Source organism: Cajanus cajan, chromosome 6 (assembly GCF_000230855.2).
Source record: "Cajanus cajan strain Asha chromosome 6, NIPB_CcT2T_4, whole genome shotgun sequence".
Taxonomy (NCBI): Eukaryota; Viridiplantae; Streptophyta; class Magnoliopsida; order Fabales; family Fabaceae; genus Cajanus; species Cajanus cajan.
Window position 1 is genome coordinate 506021 of NC_138522.1, and position 22744 is coordinate 528764.

The 22744-nt window shown below is 28.6% G+C and overlaps 3 protein-coding genes across 5 annotated transcripts; 2 read left to right on the top strand and 1 right to left on the bottom strand.

The window, feature by feature from the left end:
* Window positions 1-11367: 11367 nt before the first annotated feature.
* Window positions 11368-13258, top strand: LOC109810067 (uncharacterized). The gene has a single exon (XM_020373444.2). The coding sequence runs from the start codon at window positions 11368-11370 to the stop codon at window positions 11812-11814; it is 447 nt and encodes a 148-aa protein (XP_020229033.1). The 3' UTR covers window positions 11815-13258.
* A 148-nt stretch (window positions 13259-13406) lies between these two features.
* Window positions 13407-19021, top strand: LOC109810132 (pathogenesis-related thaumatin-like protein 3.5). Its single transcript, XM_020373516.3, has 3 exons — window positions 13407-17192; window positions 17446-17710; window positions 17830-19021. Exons 1-3 carry the CDS (start codon window positions 16706-16708, stop codon window positions 17975-17977), a joined length of 900 nt encoding a protein of 299 aa, XP_020229105.1. The 5' UTR covers window positions 13407-16705; the 3' UTR covers window positions 17978-19021.
* On the bottom strand, window positions 18304-22265 carry BIN4 (double-stranded DNA binding protein). Of its 3 annotated transcripts, none has more exons than XM_020373515.3 (12): window positions 22170-22265; window positions 21878-21940; window positions 21558-21765; window positions 21331-21383; window positions 20750-21076; window positions 20617-20670; window positions 20128-20245; window positions 19565-19611; window positions 19397-19423; window positions 19128-19203; window positions 18884-19020; window positions 18304-18806 (listed from the first exon to the last, which is right to left on the bottom strand). In XM_020373515.3, exons 2-12 carry the CDS (start codon window positions 21923-21925, stop codon window positions 18690-18692), a joined length of 1212 nt encoding a protein of 403 aa, XP_020229104.1. In that variant the 5' UTR covers window positions 21926-21940; window positions 22170-22265; the 3' UTR covers window positions 18304-18689. The 3 variants fall into 3 exon arrangements, with proteins under 3 accessions (XP_020229104.1, XP_029129551.1, XP_029129553.1); XM_029273718.2 differs by having other exon boundaries at window positions 21552-21765; XM_029273720.2 differs by having other exon boundaries at window positions 18304-18791; window positions 21552-21765; window positions 22170-22264.
* Between the last annotated feature and the right edge of the window lie 479 nt (window positions 22266-22744).

The window sequence follows — 22744 nt, forward strand, 5'->3', positions numbered from 1 at the left end:
GTGGATTCGGATAACCAAAACTGGATGACTGGATTCCTTTCGTTTCATTTTATTTTATGTCATTCAAAGGATTTCATTATGATGTGATTGCTAATATTGACAGACAAGAAAAACACGAGAGAAAACAAAAATTAAATATGAATCGAAAGATAAAATGTTAGCTTAAATAAATTTATTTGTAATCTTGTAAATTTAAAATTATTATTTTTAATTATATAATTTATAAAATTATTATTTTAATATCTCAAATCATCGATAAAATATATAAAAATGATAAATTAAAATAATTATACACTATTAATTTAATATAATAATTTTATTAACAAGACATTAATTACAACGATATTTAACAAAAAATTAAGTGTAAGAACTAAAATAAGATATTTCTAAGTTATAAGAGTTCAATTTTAGATTTGGAAGATTAAAAATAATTTTATTTTAAATTTAAAGAATTAAAAATATATTTAAGAAAAAAATTATAATTAAATTTCTCTCTCCGTGTTATTATTGATTTAACTTTTTTTTTTCCCTTCTCATCCAACATTGAATATTCCATCAACGAAACGTCAATCATACCCATGTGGGGGGTAAGTCTTTGGAGCTGCTGGAGCATCTTTCATCTTTATCTAATTTTGTACCTTTGTTTTCTTTTTTTTCTTTTCTTTGATAGACCCTTTTTTTTTTCTTGGCCATACATTAATATTTTTTATAATTTACCTTTTTCCTTTCTTGAGAGATTCTTCAATGTATGTCATGGAAAATTTGGATTATGTTTGTAGAAAATGTTTTAAAATATTTTTATACAATTTTAAATGTTGGTTTTATACAAAATATAGTTGGATTAAGATCCTTTAAACCTTTTTTTTATTTCGTAAATTTGTTTTCTTGGGTCATGTGATTTTTTTTTATTTGTTATATCTATCTTAAAAATTAGAAAAACAATCTTAATATAAACTTTTTAATAGTTATTTTTTTTAAATTTTTTTAAATAAAACGTTAGAATTTATAAAATTTTATACTTAAATTTATTCAAAATTCAATATTTAATTCCTTGACAAAAGTTTATCGGCTATTTTTGCTAAGGTTTTTAATTGACTAGTCAAGGCCCTTGAATCTTTTTTTTTTTAAATTAATGTTATGAATAATAATTAGTGGCTCAATTAGTGAATGCTAATATTTATTATCAATCATTATTATTTATATTTTCGTTATGTATTATTTTCTTTTTATGTAATTGTTCAGTTACTACATGTATTTATAAATAAGTTAGTCTTCCCCAGAGATAATATATCAGTCAGATTCTTTTCTCCTTCTCATATTGTCTTGTTTGTTTTCTCTATTTTTTTTTCTTTTATAACAAGTTTTACTTTGAGCCACACTATTTTTATCCTTTTAATGGAGTTTCAAAGACTAATAACTGAACTTTTAAAAAGTTTAAGATCACTAACAGTCAATTTTTGTTCAAAAATTACAATTCTTAACCAAAAAAATCAATAGTGTGTTTGAATGAGAAATTTTACGAATTCAAGAAATTTTAAATTCTTGGTATTTGAATTACTTTAATTTCAATTTCTATCATTCTTAAAATATTTTGTTTGGATAAGTCAATTCAAATTTCTCAAATTTTAAATTGTTGAGTTGAATACGATAATTTGATTCTACCATGATAAAAATTATTTTAAAAATGTATTTATATGTTGAGATTTTTAAATTTAATTTTATAAAAATAAATATTAGCTAATTTTTAAATATTTAATAATTTTAAAAACTAATATTAGATAATATTTAATAATTTTAAAAATATTTTTGAATATTCAATAATTAAAAACATGAAGAGATAAGAGATAAGATAAAATATATAAGTGAAATAAGAAGAAAAAAAATGAGAAATTTCAAATTCTTACTTTTTTGGGAGAATTTGAAATTCTTATATTTTAAAAAATTTCACAAATGCTTGAATTTCAAATTCCTTATAAATTCTTCATCCAAACAAGGTATTTCATCTCAAAGAATTTGAAATCCTTCAAATAAATGAATTATTCCATTTAAATTTCCCATCCAAACACACTATAAGAGACCTTAATTGGTCAAAATTTTATTCGGCAATTAAAAAGACTAAAATTCAATTGACCCAATGTATTACTAAGAACTTTCTTTAATAATAATGTTTTAAAGAAATTTTTTATTTTTTTATATATTATTTTCTCTTTTAATTTAATTCAATATTAACAAGCTAACTTATTAGAGAGAGGAAGGATTCACTTTTTATAAAAATATGTCTATTTAGACTTACTTTCTCAATAATTAATGTTCTATATCAAATTTTAATAATCTAATCATTGAATTAAGAAAATTATGCATAGATTAAGTATGCAAACTTTTAAAAAATATAAAATTTATTTGACATTCTGTTTCATTCATTCAAATCAACATATAAAATTAACGTATAAATTAATGAATAATCATAAAAATATTATAATGCATAAATTATTGAGTGAAGTAAAATAACTCATATTCTATATTAAATTTCAATGATTTAATCATAAAATTCTTTAAAAAAAATTAATACTAAAAAATCTACAATTTTTTGTTAAGTTTGATAATTTTTATGCTCTATTTCATTAATTCATATTGATATATAAAATATTTTTTATAATTATCCATCAATGATTGAATATTCTAAAAAAATAAGATTTATAAAATTGGATATTTGAGTCATTTGACAATAGTTTAATATATTTAATAACAATCGTTAAGATAAACTTTGATATCAATTTAGAAAATAATTTTTAACTTAACTAAATCTTATAAAATTGAATTATAAGATGAAAATTCATTCTTACTTATATAATGTATCTTGGTTATATTCTTAATTGATATCAATTTAGAAAATAATTTTTAACTTAACTAAATCTTATAAAATTGAATTATAAGATGAGAATTCATTCTTATTTATATAATATATCTTGGTTATATTCTTAATCAATAATTGTAAAATTAAAACAAAATTATTTTAAAAAAATAAGTCTCATTAGTATTATATTAAAAAGACTGATGAGTATATTTTTAATCTAATCTTGTTAATAGCACTCATTAATATATATATGTATATATATATATATATATAACTTATTGAAAATTACATGTAAGAATGCACTGTTAAATTTTTTAATAAAAGATGCTTTTGATTTCTTAATTTCTTAATCCACATCATAAATTCCATGTGAATCTGCGCTGGATTCGACGCATCCACACTAGTAGCGGTAAGACCAATGGATCAACATGGATAGAGATCCTTTGTAGTTAGTTGTACATTGTATTCATTATTCAACAATGTAGAAACTATGGTATCGACACAGTCTGTTTCTTGGTTCACCATTCAAGTGAAATCAGTCAACTTATGTCTTTACTCTCTAAAATATTACTTAAAGAACAAAAGGTAAATACTCTCTTCCATTTGTTTTAATAAGATATACTCCCTCCACCCCTCATGAGACATTGATTTTTATATACAAGAACTTCTAATTTGATTCTTATAAAAATTTTAGAAGAAATAAATCATTTTTCTCATGCATATTTATCTGCCTTGTACATATTAACAGTACTATTCCATATGTGATTGAAAAATGAAAAGTCTTCAAAGTGATTAAGAAAATGGATGATGTATGAAGCTATATTTGGCGTTTTTCTTTTGTCAAATAGGGTAAAGAGGGAGAAAGCCGTCTTTGGCCGGCTACAAATTCGATTACTCTAGTGAGTCTCACAACACAACATCATCCGCTACTGTTTTTAAGGTTACTCTATTTTAAAGAAAATGGAATTACTTATCATAGCTAATACATACGTACGTGACTGGGTATCCACTCCAGCAACTATTTTTTTTTTATTCGTAAAATTCCCAACATAAATTAAATTAAAGAAATTAAAAAAAATGAATTACACATTTATTCAGGACACCATGTGAAAAGAATAATCAAACAAGGACAGTAGACATAAGTGGAACGGACGAGGTGGAATTTCTATCACAGAATTATTCATCAGTAACTGAAATCATAGGTTCATAGTTTTCATATATGTGCAAAACAAATTTTGCTCTAAAACTGTCAAATATACTAAAACAAATTCCAAATAACGTTTACAGTGCCAAATGCCTACTAAAAACGTCTATCCAGACATATTAGGCTTTTCAAAAGCAATTTTTTTTTTTTATATCCATACTAACTATTAGTGCATGTTTGGATTACATATACAAATCTTCTAAAAAAATACATTCAAAAAAGAAAAGACACTAAAAATATCATTATTCAATAAAATACGTTCAGTGTCCTTCAAAAAAGTAATAGTAATTCGAACATAGCATTATTAGACTTTTCTAAAAACTATTTTTTAAAAGGAGTGTTGTATAATATTAGTGATGGAATTTTGGCTTCAGTACTTTTTTTTTTTTATTATTTAGAGAAATTTGTACAATTCCTACTAAGTAGGAAGTGTAATCTATATAAATTATTTCGTGGGATTCACAATTATTTTATTGTTAATTTTTTCTTTATATACATTTGATTATACAATGAATGCAGCCAAAAATGTCATATATACTAAATAAATTGAAAAGGACATGAAAATTTGATGTTATCGATGATTTAGAATCATCATGTCAAACATAACATCCAAATTAACAATCAACAAACTTCTATAGTTATATTGTTTTAATACAATTAATTACGGGGACAATTTTTGGATGATTGTTGAGTATTGACACGCTTTAATTTGACCGAAGAACCAAGGAATCTGTCATATTTGAGATTCAGTTTGACATTTAAAGTAGTTCATAACTTAAGAAAAGATGCTCCGATAGTTGTTTAAGGTTTTGCATCAAACTTAATGAAATGATTGATATTTTAGTTTTCAAAAATATTTATTACTTACTTTCTTATTTTATTTTATATTTTTTTATAGTATTTCGTTAGAAACATATTACTCTTTTAAATGCAACATTAACTTTACATAGGTGATTAGAAAAGAAAAAAAAAGGTAAACATTAGAAATAAATAAGCACGTTGTTCAGTAAACATATATTAATTATCAAGGGTAAAAATGAGAAAAAAAATTAATAAGTCATTGATTTTAGTAAAATGACAATGAAAAAAAAAACGACAAATTCTAACAAAACGACTATGAATAAAAAACGGAGGGAGTACCTTGAACTAGCTTGGGTTGCTCCAGCTGCCTCGTGCAGTCAGAAGAAAACCTTTAAGGAAGGTAATTTAATGCACTACAACAAAATTTATTATTAACGATAATTATTTAATGACAATAATTTAATTGCTACTATATATAAAAATATTAATGACTAATATATAATAGTTACTAAAAATATATTTATATTATACTAAAATTTACTATTAGCGATAATTATTTATTAGAAAAAATTTAAGTCCCACATCGATTAGAGATAAGATAATTAAATAGTATATAAGTGAGTAATAACTATCACCTTACAGATTCATTTTATAGGATTGACTCCTAATTTACTATTCTAAATTGATATCAAATCATCCATTATTACCAAGTTCAATAGTGCTATAAAACAATTAGAGAACAACTTTCACCTTATAAATCTCACATCTCTTAAGAGTCAAGAAAATTAAAAAAATAAATTAAAAAATATGTAAATAAAAGACAACTCTTACCTTACAAATCTCACATCGAGTAGAGATAAAAAAAGTATATAAGTTATGAATTTAGAAAATGAAATTATAGAAATAATTTATTTAAAGTAAAGGAGACAATTGAAAAAAATAACTTTTAATAGCCTTTAAAATAAGTAAAAGAATTATCACTAAAAAAAATAAGTTTTTTTGACAATTTAGTATATCTTTACCAACATTTTATATAAATGCTGGTAATAATATTAGCGACACTGGATACACCAACCATTATTTAAATGCTAGTAAAAAAATAATAACCATTTATATAACTACTAAATAATAAATTAATTGTCACAAAAAACTAATTTTAGTATAGTGATGGTTTCATCAATACTTTTCCTTGTATCCTCACATGTAATAACGTATAGTAATTCAAGATTTAATGTACGTGTCTATATATGGCTTAATAAATAGGTGTAACTCTTTTTTACTAAGTAATTAATTTTTATAGAAATAAAATGATATCTTTTAATATGTTTAAGATGAAGATCGAATCTCAATTTTTATTAAGAAACATAATTGTTGAATCACTGAATTTTTGGTAATTTAATGTATGTTTAATTAATAGTTGAATATATAATAATTAAATATTTTTTTATATAACATATTAAAAAATATTTTTAGAATCTTATAATATTAAAATTTGAGCTTTACTTATAAATGTCATCATAGCTTGTAAGCTATAATATTAAAATTGAAAAATGAAATTAAATCAAATATATCGTATCATTTTAAATTTAACGTACTGTATAATAATATTCAATTTAAATCAATTAATCAAAATAAATTACACTTCTCTCTCTAGTAATTTATAAGTGTACAATGTCTTCATTTTTTTTATGACAGATATAAATATTACATTATTTTTTATCTTATATTAAAATATATATTTTGTTTATTTAACTCGAACACTACTAAAAAAAATCAATAACATATATACTAAAGCATTTTAAAATTATGAAGTTACCTTTCACTTTTTCATTGTTCCAATATTGCATTTTGTCCATGCATCAACGATGTTTCTTTTCGTATGCAAACACTTTTGCAGTCAAAAAAACATATAACCAAAGTTATTTTTAGTAAATTTACCTAAATTTACTCCACTCAATAATTCATATTTTATATTAAATTTTAACAATTTAACTGTTAAATTTAAAGTTTTTAATTCATAAATTAAGTCAATAAATTTTTAGAAAATTTAGAAATTATTTAATACTTCATTTCATTAATTCAAATTGATGGATAATCATAAAATCATTTTATACATTGATTTGAATTAATGAAATGAAGTATCAAATGATTTTTAAAATTTTTTAAAATTTACAGATTTGATCTATACATTAAGAATTTTAAATTTCATAGTTAGATCGTTGAAATTTGATGCAGAACATGAGTTATTGAATGAAATAAGTTTAGGTAAACCTACTCCTTGAGTAAATAGATCCCTCCTTTGATATATATATATATATATATATATATATATATATATATATATATATATAGAGAGAGAGAGAGAGAGAGAGAGAGAGAGAGGAGGGTTCAAACGACACCGGTGTAACTTTTATTAAGTGTTACACCGCTCAATAACTTTATATTAAAAGTGAATTTTGTAAATCCAACCGTTAGATTGAAAGTTCATATCTCTTAGATCATATGTGTCAAATTTTATATTAATCTAAAATGATTTGATACTTCATTTTCATAAAACAAAATTGACGTAATATATACATTTCAAAATATACTAAAATATGAACACTTTGATTACCTTCAAGTTGTTGTTCAATTTTAACAAAATTTGACATATATGATCTAAGAGATATGAACTTTCAATCAAACGGTTAGATTTACAAAATTCACATTTAATATAAAGTTATTGAGTGGTGTAACACTTAATAAAAGTTACACTGGTGTCGTTTGAAAATGAAAAAATAATTTATGATAAAAAAATATACAGTAAAAATTAAACAATCTAGCAACGTATGTTATGGGGGAAAAATGCACAGATATATTAATAAATGATTTTCTGGTCGAAAAATTCTTTGATATAAATTATTAGTTGTTTTATACAATATATAAAAGTGGTGAAAAGTGTAATGACTATTTTCTATTAAAATATATAATTGTATATTTAAAAAATTATAAAATTTAAAAGTGTAATATTTAAATATATGAAATAAGGGATTATAAAGAATATTTTAGTTGTAACTTTTTTTTTATAAAATTGTAAAATTAGAGTATGCCGTAATATATTTGCATATATAAGGGAGAATAAAAATATATTTTTTAACATAAGAAGGAAACATAGTTTTTTTTAAAAATTCAAGAAGGAAACATAGTTTAATACTTGTATTCTAAAAAATTATGATAGGGTAGAAGAAATTTTGGTAATGATATTTTTTAGGAGAGAAAATAGATTTTTCCCTATTGATTGACAAATACAATTCAAACTTTTAATGAATTGGTTATAAATACAACATTAAAAGTGTGCTGATTTGATGTGTTGATATATTGATCAATTAGATTAAATTGGATCAACTATTTTCGAAAAATATTTAAAATAGGTCATATTAGACTAAAAAGATAAATCCAAAATATAGTGTCTATGTAATCCAATATTTTTTTTAATCTTTTTAGATTACATGTAAAAATATTAAAAAAAAAAAAAATGTGACTTTATTTGACCCAACCTAACGTACCAACTTGCTGGATCCAAAAAATATAAAAATAATAAAACATAGCATATATAAAAGTTGGTTAGATCATACTCGATAGTTCAACAACTCTAGTTATAATTAGTTTTGATTTGTGATTGATTCCTCGCAAAACCAAAATTGAGAACTCACTGAATTAATCTAGTGTAATGACATACTCTCAATTGAATTAGAGAGAAAAGGATATGCACCACTCTTAAGTATAATTTTTTTTTTCATCAATTTATTAAGTAAAGTAAGTTTATTAACTTTGTTATAATCATCTTTAAAACTCACACTAAAATTAATTTTTAATTGACCGAGAATGTAAAGACTTTTAAACTAATTGGGCATATGCATTCAACTCGTTGAATTAATATATAATCGATTTGATTAAGTTTTGAAATCGATGTTGCACTGTACCAAACCAAATCTGAAGAACGATTAATTGATGTTATAATGAACGCAACGCCTACAAGTTGCTTGGTTATGTTAGGTTTTTTTTAATTGGATTTGAGATGTCTAGCAGGAGAGGGAAAATCTTATTATGTTTCAGATATTCTTGTAGTGATCATCCTTGTTCTCATAATCATAATTTAGCTGTGATAAAGTAAAATCTATCAGATAAAGTACAATCAGTTAATTATCTTTTGTATGGATTACGTTGGATTTTGTTTAGGTGATTTTGTATTTTGTAACAGGTTGGGTACCCTTGTACTCCCATTAATTTATTTTGCTTATCAAAAAGAAAAAAATGTTATGGGGTTGTTTTTATTTTTTCTCTGTAATGGTTAGTAAGAAGTGCCACTTAGGAAAATCCAGATTCAGGCAGAAATTCATTTTAACATAAACAAATGTTGTCTCAACTCTGCTTAACCAAATCAATGACTAATCTTAGGAAGCATATTCAATTCTTTTCTTTTCTTTTTTTTAACACAAGAAACAAACCTCAAAATCAAGCAAAGAACAGACATCAGATTATTCGAAACACAGAATAAAAATATGGCATTTAACATCAAAATAATTTTCGTTCATTCTTGGAGTAGGAGGTGGTTGTCAACACAGGCTGAAGTATACTGAAAACTATAGTGCTGCTTCCTAGTTCACTGATTTTGTTCAATTGGAAATAGAAAGGACATCTTTCATACTTTCATTTGAAAACCAAAATCTCTTTCTTGCACACAGGACCAAGGTTTGCAATAATGGAGAACAAGTAACTACTGAAGAAATTAACAAGGTCCTCTGTTAGTTTCATAACTACGAGACACAATTCTTTTCCATCTCCAAGCTGCTGCATAGTCAAATTAAAATGCACCATGCCTACTATCACATTAATAAGCTCCAATGATGCTGATTTTTTTTTTTAATTTTTTAATTAAGTCTCTAAATTAAAAAAAATTTATAATTGGATTCTTTATCTTTTATATTTTTATGTTTTTTATAATTTAGTTTGTTTATCATCTATGAAACTTGACAAAATATTCTTTATAAGATATAAAAAGATGAAGTATTCAATTATAAATATTTTTAGTTCGGAGACCTGATTAAATTTTTTATAAAAAATTAAGTATCAAATGATGTATTATACATGTTAATCATCATGTGTTGATTAAAAAAATTTCAGACATGAGAGGAAGCAACCACAAACAGCACAAAGGGAGGCAAGTGGAAACCGAAACGCTGCAAAGTGGAAGCCCTATAAAAAATGGGCTTGGCCCATAAAAAGTCCGAAAGCCCAATATGGAATCATGAGCCGAGGAATACGGTGTTGATGACACGTGTCAAGTGTCGCTTTCTCTCTCCTCTTAATCCCTTTGGTTTTGTAAATTGAAACGTTAAAAGTGTGAAAGATAAGCCTCTGATGAGAGAGAGAGAGAGAACCGTTGGGTACACGTGACAAACAAGCCATAAAATTAAATTAAATTAAAACTTAGCACAGTGGTTTTTTTAAATTAAAAAAAAAAAGATGATGGGCTAAGAAAGAGCGTTGGATCCGGTAGCTTTATCCAAAATTGTAGGTGAATTACATTTGGGAGTAATTTGCCGTGCATTTGGGTTGCATTTTGATTTGCGTGTGTTTCGTCAACCCCACAAGTGTTAAGTCAGCAGCAATAGCATGAGCATTCAGCGCCAAATTTCTATAAATACCCCACTCCTTCCGCTTCTCTCGTTTAATTTAACGTTCTTAGCGTAGGTTCTTGGGTGAGAGTTATAGAGAGAGAAGAGCGAGTCCTTCTTTGTTTTTTTGTTGCTTTCTCTTTTCCTTTTTGTAGGTACTGACGAGGACCGATACTTTATCCCTGTGCTTCACTTAGCTTCATAGCGTGTGAGTTTATTTTAATTCCTCTTTTAATTATTATTATGATTTATGGATTATTTTTCCTTATATTTGAGTTTTCTGGAAAGATACGTTCATGTATGCCTTTCTGGAACGGAAAATATCACTCAGAATTTTGTTGTTTGATTGTTGACAGAGCGCGTGTTAGTTGTCGTCTTATCTGTTGATATAGATCTGTAGCATGTGACTGTTTGTTTCGGCCAAGAACTAGAATACGCGCCGTTTGTCAAAGGATGAATATAATTTTGTTCAGTTTTTATGAATTGAATTCTAGATTTGCGTTATGTGATATGTAATTGGTTGGTCAACGGGAATTATCTCCTGTTCTGTGAGGCGTTTTGGGTTAATAAATGTTTGGGGCGTTTTAAAGGGGAATAGGATACGGGTTTAATGTGTCAGTGTAAAATGTTTTACGCTGTTGACCGATTAGATAAGGACGGTTAGTTAATGGTTATAGAGCGTGTGAGTTCTTATATATCTTTCCAGTTTCCAGATAGCAGATAAATTTTGATGAGTTTGACTGAAATGTGTGTTGTTGTTGTGGTGGGCCATGCAGACAATTCAGGCAAAGGCCTTGAAGTTGGAGTGTGTTAAGATTGATTACTTAGGAGTTGCTGACTTGACTGGAGGAATGGAGGTATATGGCAAATCTATGGTTGCTGGTCCTGCAAATGTTATTTTTCTGTCGAGTATTTTGGGCCGAGATGGTCCCTTTCCTGGTCACAAATGCGACTGGAAATGTCAAAATGAACATGTTTGTGGAAACATGTATCGCTGCAAGCTAACTGGGCTCACTCACATCTGTGATAAAAACTGTAACCAGAGAATTCTCTATGACAACCATAGCTCCCTTTGCCGAGCTAGTGGTCAAATTTTTCCCTTTTCACCGGCAGAGGAACAGGCTGTGAGAGGTGCTCGAAGAAAGCTTGATGCAGAGAGTTCGCCATCTGAAAGCTGTGGTTTTAAGCGTAGACGGGGTAATGGGGATGTCCAACTCCATCCGTCTCCTTTTGAGAGGTCTTTCTCTGCTGTCAGTCCTATCTGCAGCCAAGTTGGAGATGGCATGGATATGAGCTAGATATATATTATATAACTGGAAAAACTCTTTTATCATTTCCCTTGTCCTTTTCCCTCTTTTCCCTTATGAATAACAGAACTTGGACAATTATGGATTACTTATCTGGTGGACATGTATGTTCATCTATTGTAGGAACTCCTTATATTTCTAGTATTAATGTAATGTAGTTGACTGTTGAATGGGGATTTGAGCAGGCTCTATTTAGTATTCAGATGGTTATGAAATCTAAATTGATTTCAATTTCTTGCTAACCTTGGTGAGAAGTGGACTGTTATATATGAATGTTAACCTTTTCTAGCTGTTTGTTAAGTTTCTAGTGTTTCTGTTATCGCAGGGCAGTGCTATGAGAGTATTAGACATTAGTGTACCCATTATCAGGACTACTGCTATTGAGTTGTATTATCGTACTCCTCTTATTTCCCTCAGTTCCATTAGAAAAGCATATGATTGCTGATAACCCTATTCAGGGTTATGTTGATTTCCTTAACTTTTGTAAGCTCAGGTCCTCTCCAGTTCCTCACATGGACAAATTTGTTGTGCACGTGAAAACTAATTTTATTTTGTTGCCTAATTTCTTTGTTCTTTTGCAGACTCAACAGAGATGATTGTTCCCATTTTCATTATTTATCTTTTTATTATCTTATTTATTTCATGAGTTGACTGATGGCTGCCTCTCTTGAGTTTAATGTAATTTGTGCAGGATTTGAAGCATGTGCTACCAAGGAGCATTCAAAACATTTTTGTTGAAATACTAAATAACATATTTTTATATGGAATTGCTCTATGCTAGAAGATGATATATTGATACTTGTATTGTTTTCTTGCAGGTACAAGCTTAGTTACTTATTCTCAAATTTACCTCTGCTGAAGTTTAGACAACAATTATTGGGCTGTTGAGTGTCATGAGAACTGAGCAGCTGGTCCAGCAGGATGCAACAGTTGATTGAGGAAGGGATAGATATGATGTTCTCAACCAGTTTTGTTGAATGATCAAGATTCAAGACACTATGGAAAATTGAAAAGTTTTCTTATTCAATTTCAATCTAGTTTGAATTTTGAAGAAGACCGGATGAGTTTGTCTTTCTTCCACTGTATCATCTCTTAACTGCAGACAGTGGCATTTATTGAACAGATTAAAGTGTCCTGTCCTGGGATACCTACAATAATCAGCACCTTCTATCAGTTTAACTATAATCTGCCTAGATTTCCCTCTTTATTGGAAGATTGAAAGTGATTTTCCCCTTATTTGAATTGCGAATGTAAAAGTCTCCTCAGCCTTGATGTCTTTTGCCGGTGCTTTGCTTTGATATTCTGGACAGATGTAAGTTTGTTTCTTGATATTAAATGCCAGAGCTATGTAAGTATAACTCATGTTTTTATTCTGACATTTTGTATCACTTTATAGTTCATTAATGAAATTCAGAATAGAAGTTTTATGTAGTTATTCAGAGCTTGGTTCATGTTTGCTTTTGAATTTTCCCTTAAAGCACTTTTATAACACTTTTTTTATTTTTTTTTTTTGAAATCTATGCGAGCCTCTCCTGAAAAGGAAAACTAGTGAAAAATAAAGAAAATTCTAAGGTCCTGGTATGGAATTCTTAGATCGGGCTCTTCATATGTAAACTCTCGTTTTAAATAAAGTGAGCCTCTTCATATGTAAACTCTCGTTTTAAAATAAAGTGAGCGATTTTACTAGTTGTTTATGATAAAATACACTATTATGTATACCATAATAAAGTATGAATTTACTAGGATTTATTTTGATATATTCATAATTAGTTTCTAAGTAACTGTGGGAGATATATGTACATACAACAACAACAACAAAAAAAGTTGTCTTCACATTTCTCTGTGAAGTGTTCTTTTCACTTCATATCATCAAAATTTATGAGGAAAGGTTTCACCGCTTGGTAGTTAGATTATGGTTGGAAGCTGATTTTATCCTGTGGTGTGGATTTCGTGGTAACTAACTGGTTATCCATGTTTCATCACTGTCCTCCAATTCTTCTTCCAAATTCGAGAATTCTTGCAGAAGCCTTAATTGGCAGTGGCAGGTGAACTCGTGTTTATAGTGATGAAAGCAATGTGGTACCTGATTGGTTGGCAAATCATTTCCATTTTGGCATTTCCTTTCTCTAGTGATTTGACTTTTTATGAAGTGTAAGAAGCACTTTAAATGATAAATTAACCAGCCATTCATTAAAATAAATTACTATTAAAAATATATGCACTATATAACTAATTATGATATTATTAAAAACTATAACTAATTTTTCTAATTTACAGCTATTACTTTATTCTTGGTGCAATGTCCACTTTAAAAGAGTTATATATCAAAGGGTTTTAACAAGATACAACACAGTTTAGTTTCTGTATGTTAAAAAAAAAAAAAAAAGGAAGAGCCTGACTGAGGCATTGTTATTAATGTGGAATTGTTTTTAATGCAATTTTTTAAATATAAAAATAAGGTTAGTAATTAGTTTAATAAACTAAAGTTGATAGTTTAAGTGGTTTAGTACTTAACCTTTTTAATAAGGGTTAGAGTTTGATTCCGATCACATGAAATCGTGATTGAAAGTATTATTTTATTCTTATATAAAATGATATGTTGAAAATGAATTATACCTCTTTATCAAATAAAATATTTTAATATATCACTTTTGATGTTATTTTTATATTTTAATTTATTAATTTTGACTGCTTGTAAAATTTTTATTTTTTAATATCACAAGAAAGAATTTGGATCCTATCCTGCAATCTTCTCTTTTCAGTCTCTCTCCAGCAATACTAATAACTATTGGATATATTTAATAGCTCAAATTTAATCTTATAAAAATTATTTAAGAAATTACATTAATTATAAGATTAAATTTGAGCCATTAGATATATCCAATGATTATTAGTGTTGCTGGAGAGAGGCTGGAGAGAGAAGATTGCAAGAAAGGATCCAAATTCCACAAGAAATGATAAATTATATTAAAAATAAATTGTAAGCATCTAAGTAAATTATATTCTTAAAGATAATTTTTTTAAAAGTATTTTAGCAAATTTAGAAGAGCAATATGATAAACCATAAAAATTATTGTTCATAAGATATTAAAAATGAAAGTAAATGATACATAATTTACCTTATTTCTACTAGGGAATAAACACATTTTTAAGTAATTGTGTTATAGTTACAAAGTATGTATTTTGGCGATGATTAAACTATCTCAAAATATTTTTAGAAGAATCTCTTTTTTTATACATTTTTCTTTTTATTTACAAAACTTAAATTTGAGCTTTTATTTAACATGATCGAGTATAGTTTCACTCGAACCAATGATTTAATAAGAAAAGGACATTTCATATTTTTATATATTAAAAATAAAAATAAAATAAAAGATATAAAATGCATATACTAAAACTTTATACTTTTTAATAGGGGATTAATAATTATAATGTCAGTCATCTAAGAGTAATTACAGGAATAAAAAAACTAAAAAAATGTGTACACTAAAAATTTATACCTTTTTAATATAGATAAAATAATAAATACATTACTTAATTAAATTATATAAAAAAAAGATAATTATTATTTGAATTTAAAACATTTTTTTATATCTTTATTTGCTTGATTTATATTTTAATTGTTTGTCGTAACAAGTAACAATAGTAAACCAATTAATAGTGAGGACTTAAAAAATAATAATAAAAAAAATAATCTAAAAGTAATAAAAAAAATCAAGAACTAAACTAACAGTCAGAAGGAATAATTTTATATTCAATATTTTATTTTTCAAAATATTATATGTTAAGTTAAATTTGGATTAAATTGCATTTTTCATTCTTCTATAATATCAAATTCATAATTTCAGTCATCTAATTTTTATTTTTGTAATTTTAGTTTTTAATTTTATAAAATTCATAAACTTAATTCTTTTCTTGCATATTCTCATTGATCATTAAAATTGTAACGTTTGTCATGACCTAACATATAATATTTGACAAAATAATTATTATTTAATAATATTTAAATTAAATTACACTTTTAATTCTCATTTTCATTCTATTTTCATCTTATTTTATCGCTTCTCATTTAATTTAGATATTATTAAATATTAATTATTATATCATGTACTTAATCTCTAGTCACAATAAAAGTTATAATTTTAATTATTAATAGATGAACATATTTTAAGGTGATTAAATTTACAGATTTTACAAAATAAAAAATTAAAATTACAAAAATAAAAATAAAATGAGTAAAATTATAAATTTAATATTATAAAGGAATAAAAAGTGTGATTTAGCCTTAAATTTATATATAACAATATGTCTCTTGGGACGTTTTGGGCAATTTCATCTGTGAAAAGTGAAAAGTTATGCTTTTGGTTCCTCGTAAGTTCACACTTCACGTGACATGCCAATGATCCGATGCTCCCTGCTCGGTCTATATGTTTCCATCGAACGCCTAGTTCATATAGGAGGAATCCTGTGTCCTCTTTTTACGATAATCATAATCCTATGCAACTTCTTACATGGTACAATCTAATATTTTCTGATACGATTCTTTGAAGAAATTAATGATTTCTCCGGTCAGGAGGTCACAAAGAATTCGAGATTTGTACAACTACCCCATGCAACAGCAAAAGCAAAGAATTGCTTCTAAATGAGGCCTTCCACTATAAAAGAAATACTAAACCCATAAAGCTGGTCTTGTGGCTGAGGATTTCATGAAAGCAACGTAACTGCTTGTCTGATGTAATGCATAACTGATTTAGCACACAACTACCTCCTTCAGAATAGTATAAATTACAAATCTTAGGGACATTGTCCATTCCCTTGGCCATCAAATTCAACCCCTCTTTAGTTTAAGGCTTAACATACGTTATCAACTATAATCCTTAAAATGCTAACAAAGCCATTCAGGAAGGTCACCAGTTTGCTCATTCTCTTTACATTCTTCTCTTGCTGTTTCTCTAACACATTCAACATAATCAACAACTGCCCACATACTATATGGCCTGGCACACTTGCGGGTTCAGGGAGTCCTCCCCTCGCAACAACCGGATTCCAGTTGGACATGGGCCAAAGCATCAAGCTGACAACTGTTCCAGGATGGTCAGGAAGGATATGGGCAAGGACTGGTTGCAAATTTGATGCAACAGGAGTTGGCAAATGTCAAACAGGTGACTGTGGGGGAAGGCTGGAATGTGATGGAAATGGTGCTGCTCCTCCAACCTCACTGTTTGAGATCACATTTGGTGCAGGCAATGGACAAGACTACTATGATATCAGCATGGTTGATGGCTACAATTTGCCATTACTCGCTCTACCACGAGGTGTATATGGCGGTGCCTGTAATGCCACAGGTTGTATTACTGATATTAACAGAGGTAAGAGTTTATGTAAAGAAAAACTGTATCAAAAGTAATTAGGTATTTAAATGACATAAGAATCACAAGAGTACCTCATATACAATAAAAAAAATGCAATGGTATAGGTTGCCCTAAAGAACTTCAAGTAGTAGGAGGCGATCAAAACCAAAGTTTATGTAAAGTAAAACTGTATCAAAAGTAATTAGGTATTTAAATGACATAAGAATCACAAGAGTACCTCATATACAATAAAAAAAATGCAATGGTATAGGTTGCCCTAAAGAACTTCAAGTAGTAGGAGGCGATCAAAACCAAAGGGTAGTCGGGTGTAGGAGTGCTTGCGAGGCATTCAAGTTGGACAAGTATTGCTGCAGTGGAGAATTTGCAAATCCAAATACTTGTCAGCCTTCCTATTATTCAACCATTTTCAAGAAGGCTTGTCCAAGAGCTTATAGCTACGCATTTGACGATGGCACCAGCACTTTCACTTGCAAAGGGTACCAATATGATATTGTTTTCTGTCCCAACAGCAATGGGTATACTTTACATCATCTCACATAATTTTGATTAATTTCCTTTCCCTTTCAATTTATTGACGTACTTCCAAGAAAATAGAAAAGACTGACTGACATTTTACATTACATTTACAACACAGGATGAGAAGACCAAATCTTGCACCTCCTCCTCCGCCAATTAGACAACCTTATCGAAAGCATCAGCAGGTCACTTCCTCATCAAATATTTTATTACCCTTTCCAGTGACAATTTTTCTCTTGGTTCTCAGTCTTTCTTGGCATTTGTAAGGCACGGCCAATGATATAAAATAACATCTGGAAGAATTCCACAAGTTAGGGCTTTTGAAAGGAGGGGAGAAGAAAAAAAGGCCCGATCAATGAGATGGAAATGAACCATGAAAATATTACACTTGAAGACCATCTCTGCAAACAAATGATTCAGAAAGTACTGTTCTGAAGCTTCAATATATTAGGAGATTATTAAGAACGGATACAATCTAAACAGCACCCAGTCATAATTCCAGTCTACTCACTATTATCTCGAAATAACTTGTAAATTTTGCAAAATAAGTGTTAAGAAAGAAACAACTAGTCCTTTACAATGTAACCAGGAATATAGGAATCCTCAAATTCATTCTCTCACATATATGTTCTGCAGAAATGTAATGTACAAAGCGGCCCTTCTAGATGCTAATAGCCAGCTAATGCAGATCAATTAAAAGAAAGGATAACAAATGATATCCACTGGAAAATAAACTACAATGAGTAATATTGAAACAGTCATGAAAATGCTTAACATAATAAGAAGGACTTTGTCAGAACTTGTTCGACAGATCATAAGCTTTCAATTCTTCTGTGTGGTTTTGAGAACTCAAACAGCAGCTATACTATAACTATCTCTGACATGGGCAAAGCAATTCAGCATCTCTACTTTTAATCTAAGGATTGAGCTATATTGGTTCATGGACATATACAAGAAATTATAGAGAGCCTCTTTGACTCATTTCTTGGTTTTTGCCCTTTTGGAACCTGGAGTTTTTTTCTTTGCTATCTTTGCTTGTGGTTTTCCTCCTGTACTTCTACCTCTTTTCTTTTCAGCACCCTGCATCCATGTTTTCTGTAATTATGTGTGCACCACCATTTTCATTTATTAAGGAGAAATCTAAAAACAAGAATGACTATCAGGATACTTACTGATGTTTTGTCAGCCTTCCCTTTGGATTTACCATTAGTTTGTTCTTCAACATGCTCACTTTGATCAGCTTGGTGGGTTGATTTCTGCATCTTGCCAGCCTCCTCATCCGAATCAAAAAAGAAACCATCCAGTGTCCCTTCTCACATGAAATGAACATATGTGAGGAAAGGAATTTATGCAGGATATAAAGGCAACACGATCATAAATAAAAGCACCAATTAGTTGTTGGTAAATGCAAATAACCTTCAACCATAGTTTCAGCTTCATACACATTAGACTGTGGCTTCAGCTGTATGAAATCATTCATGATGGCCTCAATCTGAGGAAGAAATTAAAGTTAAACACAATGTAAGCAAATATTTTTCAAAATCCTAGTTATGGCTGAATAAATTACTGATGACTGAAAATGTTAAAATAGAAATTAAGAAAGAAAAAAAAAACTCTAAGCCAAGTACGGACATCTTTAATCACTTAAAAAGTGTTAATTAGTAGATAATAGATAACCAACAAACCTTTGCCTCTGACTGCCCAAAGCTAACCTGAAAAAATAACAAACTCATATGAAAGCAATATTTGAAATATACGATGAAATCTCGATCAAAAACGATACTTGCTATAAGACCACTATCCCAATTAAAACTTTGAAGGTGACGCTTTTAAATGCAGATCACACCACATACAACGCAAAACGTCCGGCAAGGAACTATAGATGTTTTGTATATTGTCCCTGAAAAGATGAGTATAAATTGAACAATCAGATACAGGTTGTCATTATCAAGTAAAAATACTGTGCCAATAATTTGGAAAAAGGAAATTATGCTTTTAGACAAATTATTAACAAATAAATCCTTCTTAATTGTTTTCCCCATAGTTTTTCTTAGTCGCCCTCTTCCTCTAGCAATTGGGGTACCCTTCGTCTCTTTAAGTCCTTACTGGGACTTCTGTAGGTCTTTTCAACACATGCCCAGACCATCTAAGAATTAAGATATTTATCTATTATATGTATATATACAAGGCATTATAATTATGCATCTGAGATTTCCATTTTTTAAAACATAGAGCAAGAACAAATATTCTTGGAAACTCAAAGGTAACAATCAGAATAGCACCTAAGCTGTATTATGGTTCTGCATATATGCATGCTACAGTGTTCTGATAAAGATATATATGCATATCTTTATAAATTATAAAGAACAATAGACTTAAAATTTGTTTGTTAATCATAAAACTTAAACTAACATACCTTTCAAGTCTAAATACATTTCCTGATCCCCAGATGGCGAATCTGAAATTATAATCCGTCCAACAGCACCCATATCACCACTCAGATCTATGGAATCACCTTGACACTCAATAAGTGCCTGCAAAACAGAAAAGCTCTCTGTCAACCTATTTCCTTTTTTCATGAATAGGGATTAAGGAAGGGGAAATTACTATAAATACCAAAGATAAAACACATGATTTTTACCAGAAAGCTACAATGTATCACACAACTTTCAACACAAAAGAAAACTAGAAACCAAACTAGCAACTATTCTCTTCAATATATATATATATATATATATATATATATATATATATATATATTATTTTTTTTATTTTTTATTTTTTGAAAGCAAAACCTCTGTTACTGATTTGGTCATCTCGATAACAGCAATAAAATATGGCCCTTACAATTATAAAACAGAACATAAAGCAAAGGCAAATGCAAAATATACAACTGACACCTAACCTTTGTACGATGAACTTTATCAGAAAGCATCAAAGGAAACCTTACGGAGGAAACCTGCAAATTACATTCACGTTAAGTCATGGGAATGCTGTGGAACAATTTTAGCAATGATTATAACCTCGACCATTCTTACATTTGGTTCAGCAAGCTTTTCACAAGTTTCTTCCTCTTCAGCTTTCACATCACCACTACCTTTTCCCTTTGCGCTGGCCTTTATTTTCTTCTCTTTAATTGGTGTACCTTCTACATTTTTTTGTTTTTGTGAAGACTTCTCTTTTGAACCTTTTTTGGATGGAGACTTTCCATCATTACCAATAACAAGTCCATCCCCACCCTCTCCTTCACCTGATATTTGATGGTGAGAGGTTTCCACCTGATCAATGTGATCCTCTCTTTTTGGGCTTTGATCATGGAATGACTCAGAATCTGATGATAGTGTCCAAATTGAATGAATAGATTCCTATACAAAAACATTTGAAATTAGCAACAATCACAAAATAGCAGACCAAACAGGATAGAAGACAATAACGGAATTAAGAAAAACAATTAAACTGGGTAAGAATTACTGATGCAACGGAAGCCTCTATATAGAGGTACAAGGTCAGAGTCACTAGTAAATATACAGAAAATATGGTAAAGCACAGAAATGTGTTTCTTTCTTCTTCTAAATCCATGAACACACCCTGAAAATTAAGGAGATAACAAGGCTCTTACTTTATGCTTGCCGATGTTTGATTCGTTCCCTGTCTTCTTTTCCTCCCCATTTCCTGTACCATTGCAAAAAATGACAATTCAATGAAAAATCAGACTCTAAAATGATGTTTACATCCTAGCACTCCTGCTAATTTTTTTTCTAAATATCACATTACTCATCTCCTTGACCATAAAGTCATATTGAGAGAGAGCTCAGAAGCAGAAATCAAAACAAATCTCACTTGTACCGTCTTCGGCCTTTTGCTTGTCCAATTTCTTTCTTTTGGATGGTGTTTGGTCCTCTACTTTAGGACTGGTTGGTTCCGTGGTCTTTCTCTTGCTCCTTGTGACCTTGAGAAAACTGGATGAAATTGGAGACGACCCTTCATCATCAGTTTTATCCTCATTCAAAGACCCAGAATCAGAGGACAGTGTCAATGGCGAATGAGTCGGCACCTAGTCAACAACACAAAGTTTGGTTAAAAATGAAGGTTGCAATTGAACAAGGAAAATGAGGAATCGAAAAAGGGGAAGGTGGTAAGCGAATTGAATGGGCATAAAGTGATACCTGAAAAGAACGCAACCAATCAGGGGAGCTCTCCCTTGAACTGCTCATTTTGAAGGACGAATGCTGAAAGAAAAACGGTTTGTAAGTATCCGTTTTCAGTGAAGCAAATGGTCGAACACGTTGTGGGCACAATCTTAATCACGTGGTGAACCAAATCTCATGTTGTCGTGGCCATAGTTCAAATATGTATGAAATGTGGACTGGAATGCTATGCTAATTAATTGTAGATTTTCGTTTTTTCTTTAGCTCCTAATAACAAAAAAAATGCTAATTAATTGTAATCGCTAAATACCTTTACTCTGCTGCTACCTACGGAGAGCGGGAACTTTCTTTCTGGCGTAACCTGAATCCTGATTTGTTATGCTTCTCCCACTTTAAAACGACTCGTCGTTTCACCACAATAAATAAAGCCAAAAAGAAAAAATATTTTTTTCCTATACTTTTGAGTTAATCATTCATGTACTGTATGTGTAAAGTGTTTTACATTGGCAACCAATCATATCTTTTAAATTATTTATTTTATTTTTAATTTATTAAATAAGTAAGTGACATGACACTATTAAAAAATATGATTGGTTGTCCGTATAAAAAAACTTTACACTAGTAATGTATAGATGATTAACTCATACTTTTTTGTGTGTAATTTTTTTATTCCTGTACTTAAGATTAAGGTACCTTTACTAAGATTTAATTACTTATACATTGTTAGTGTAAATTTTTTTTACACTGACAACTAATTATATCTTTTAATTGTGTCATGTCACTATTAAAAATAAATGTATTTATAGTGATAGGACACAATTAAAATATATAATTGATTACCAATATAAAAAAAATTTATACTAACAATATATATATAATTAACTC

Coding starts and splice junctions, on each gene's coding strand:
- LOC109810132 (XM_020373516.3), top strand. CDS start 16,706: ATGCTAACAAAGCCATTCAGGAAGGTCACCAGTTTGCTCATTCTCTTT. Junction 17,193..17,445: donor TATTACTGATATTAACAGAG/GTAAGAGTTTAT, acceptor GCAATGGTATAG/GTTGCCCTAAAGAACTTCAA. Junction 17,711..17,829: donor TTCTGTCCCAACAGCAATGG/GTATACTTTACA, acceptor TTTACAACACAG/GATGAGAAGACCAAATCTTG.
- BIN4 (XM_029273718.2), bottom strand. CDS start 21,925: ATGAGCAGTTCAAGGGAGAGCTCCCCTGATTGGTTGCGTTCTTTTCAG. Junction 20,246..20,616: donor ATAAAGTTCATCGTACAAAG/GTTAGGTGTCAG, acceptor TCTGTTTTGCAG/GCACTTATTGAGTGTCAAGG. Junction 19,021..19,127: donor AGCTGAAACTATGGTTGAAG/GTTATTTGCATT, acceptor TCATGTGAGAAG/GGACACTGGATGGTTTCTTT.
- LOC109810067 (XM_020373444.2), top strand. CDS start 11,368: ATGGAGGTATATGGCAAATCTATGGTTGCTGGTCCTGCAAATGTTATT.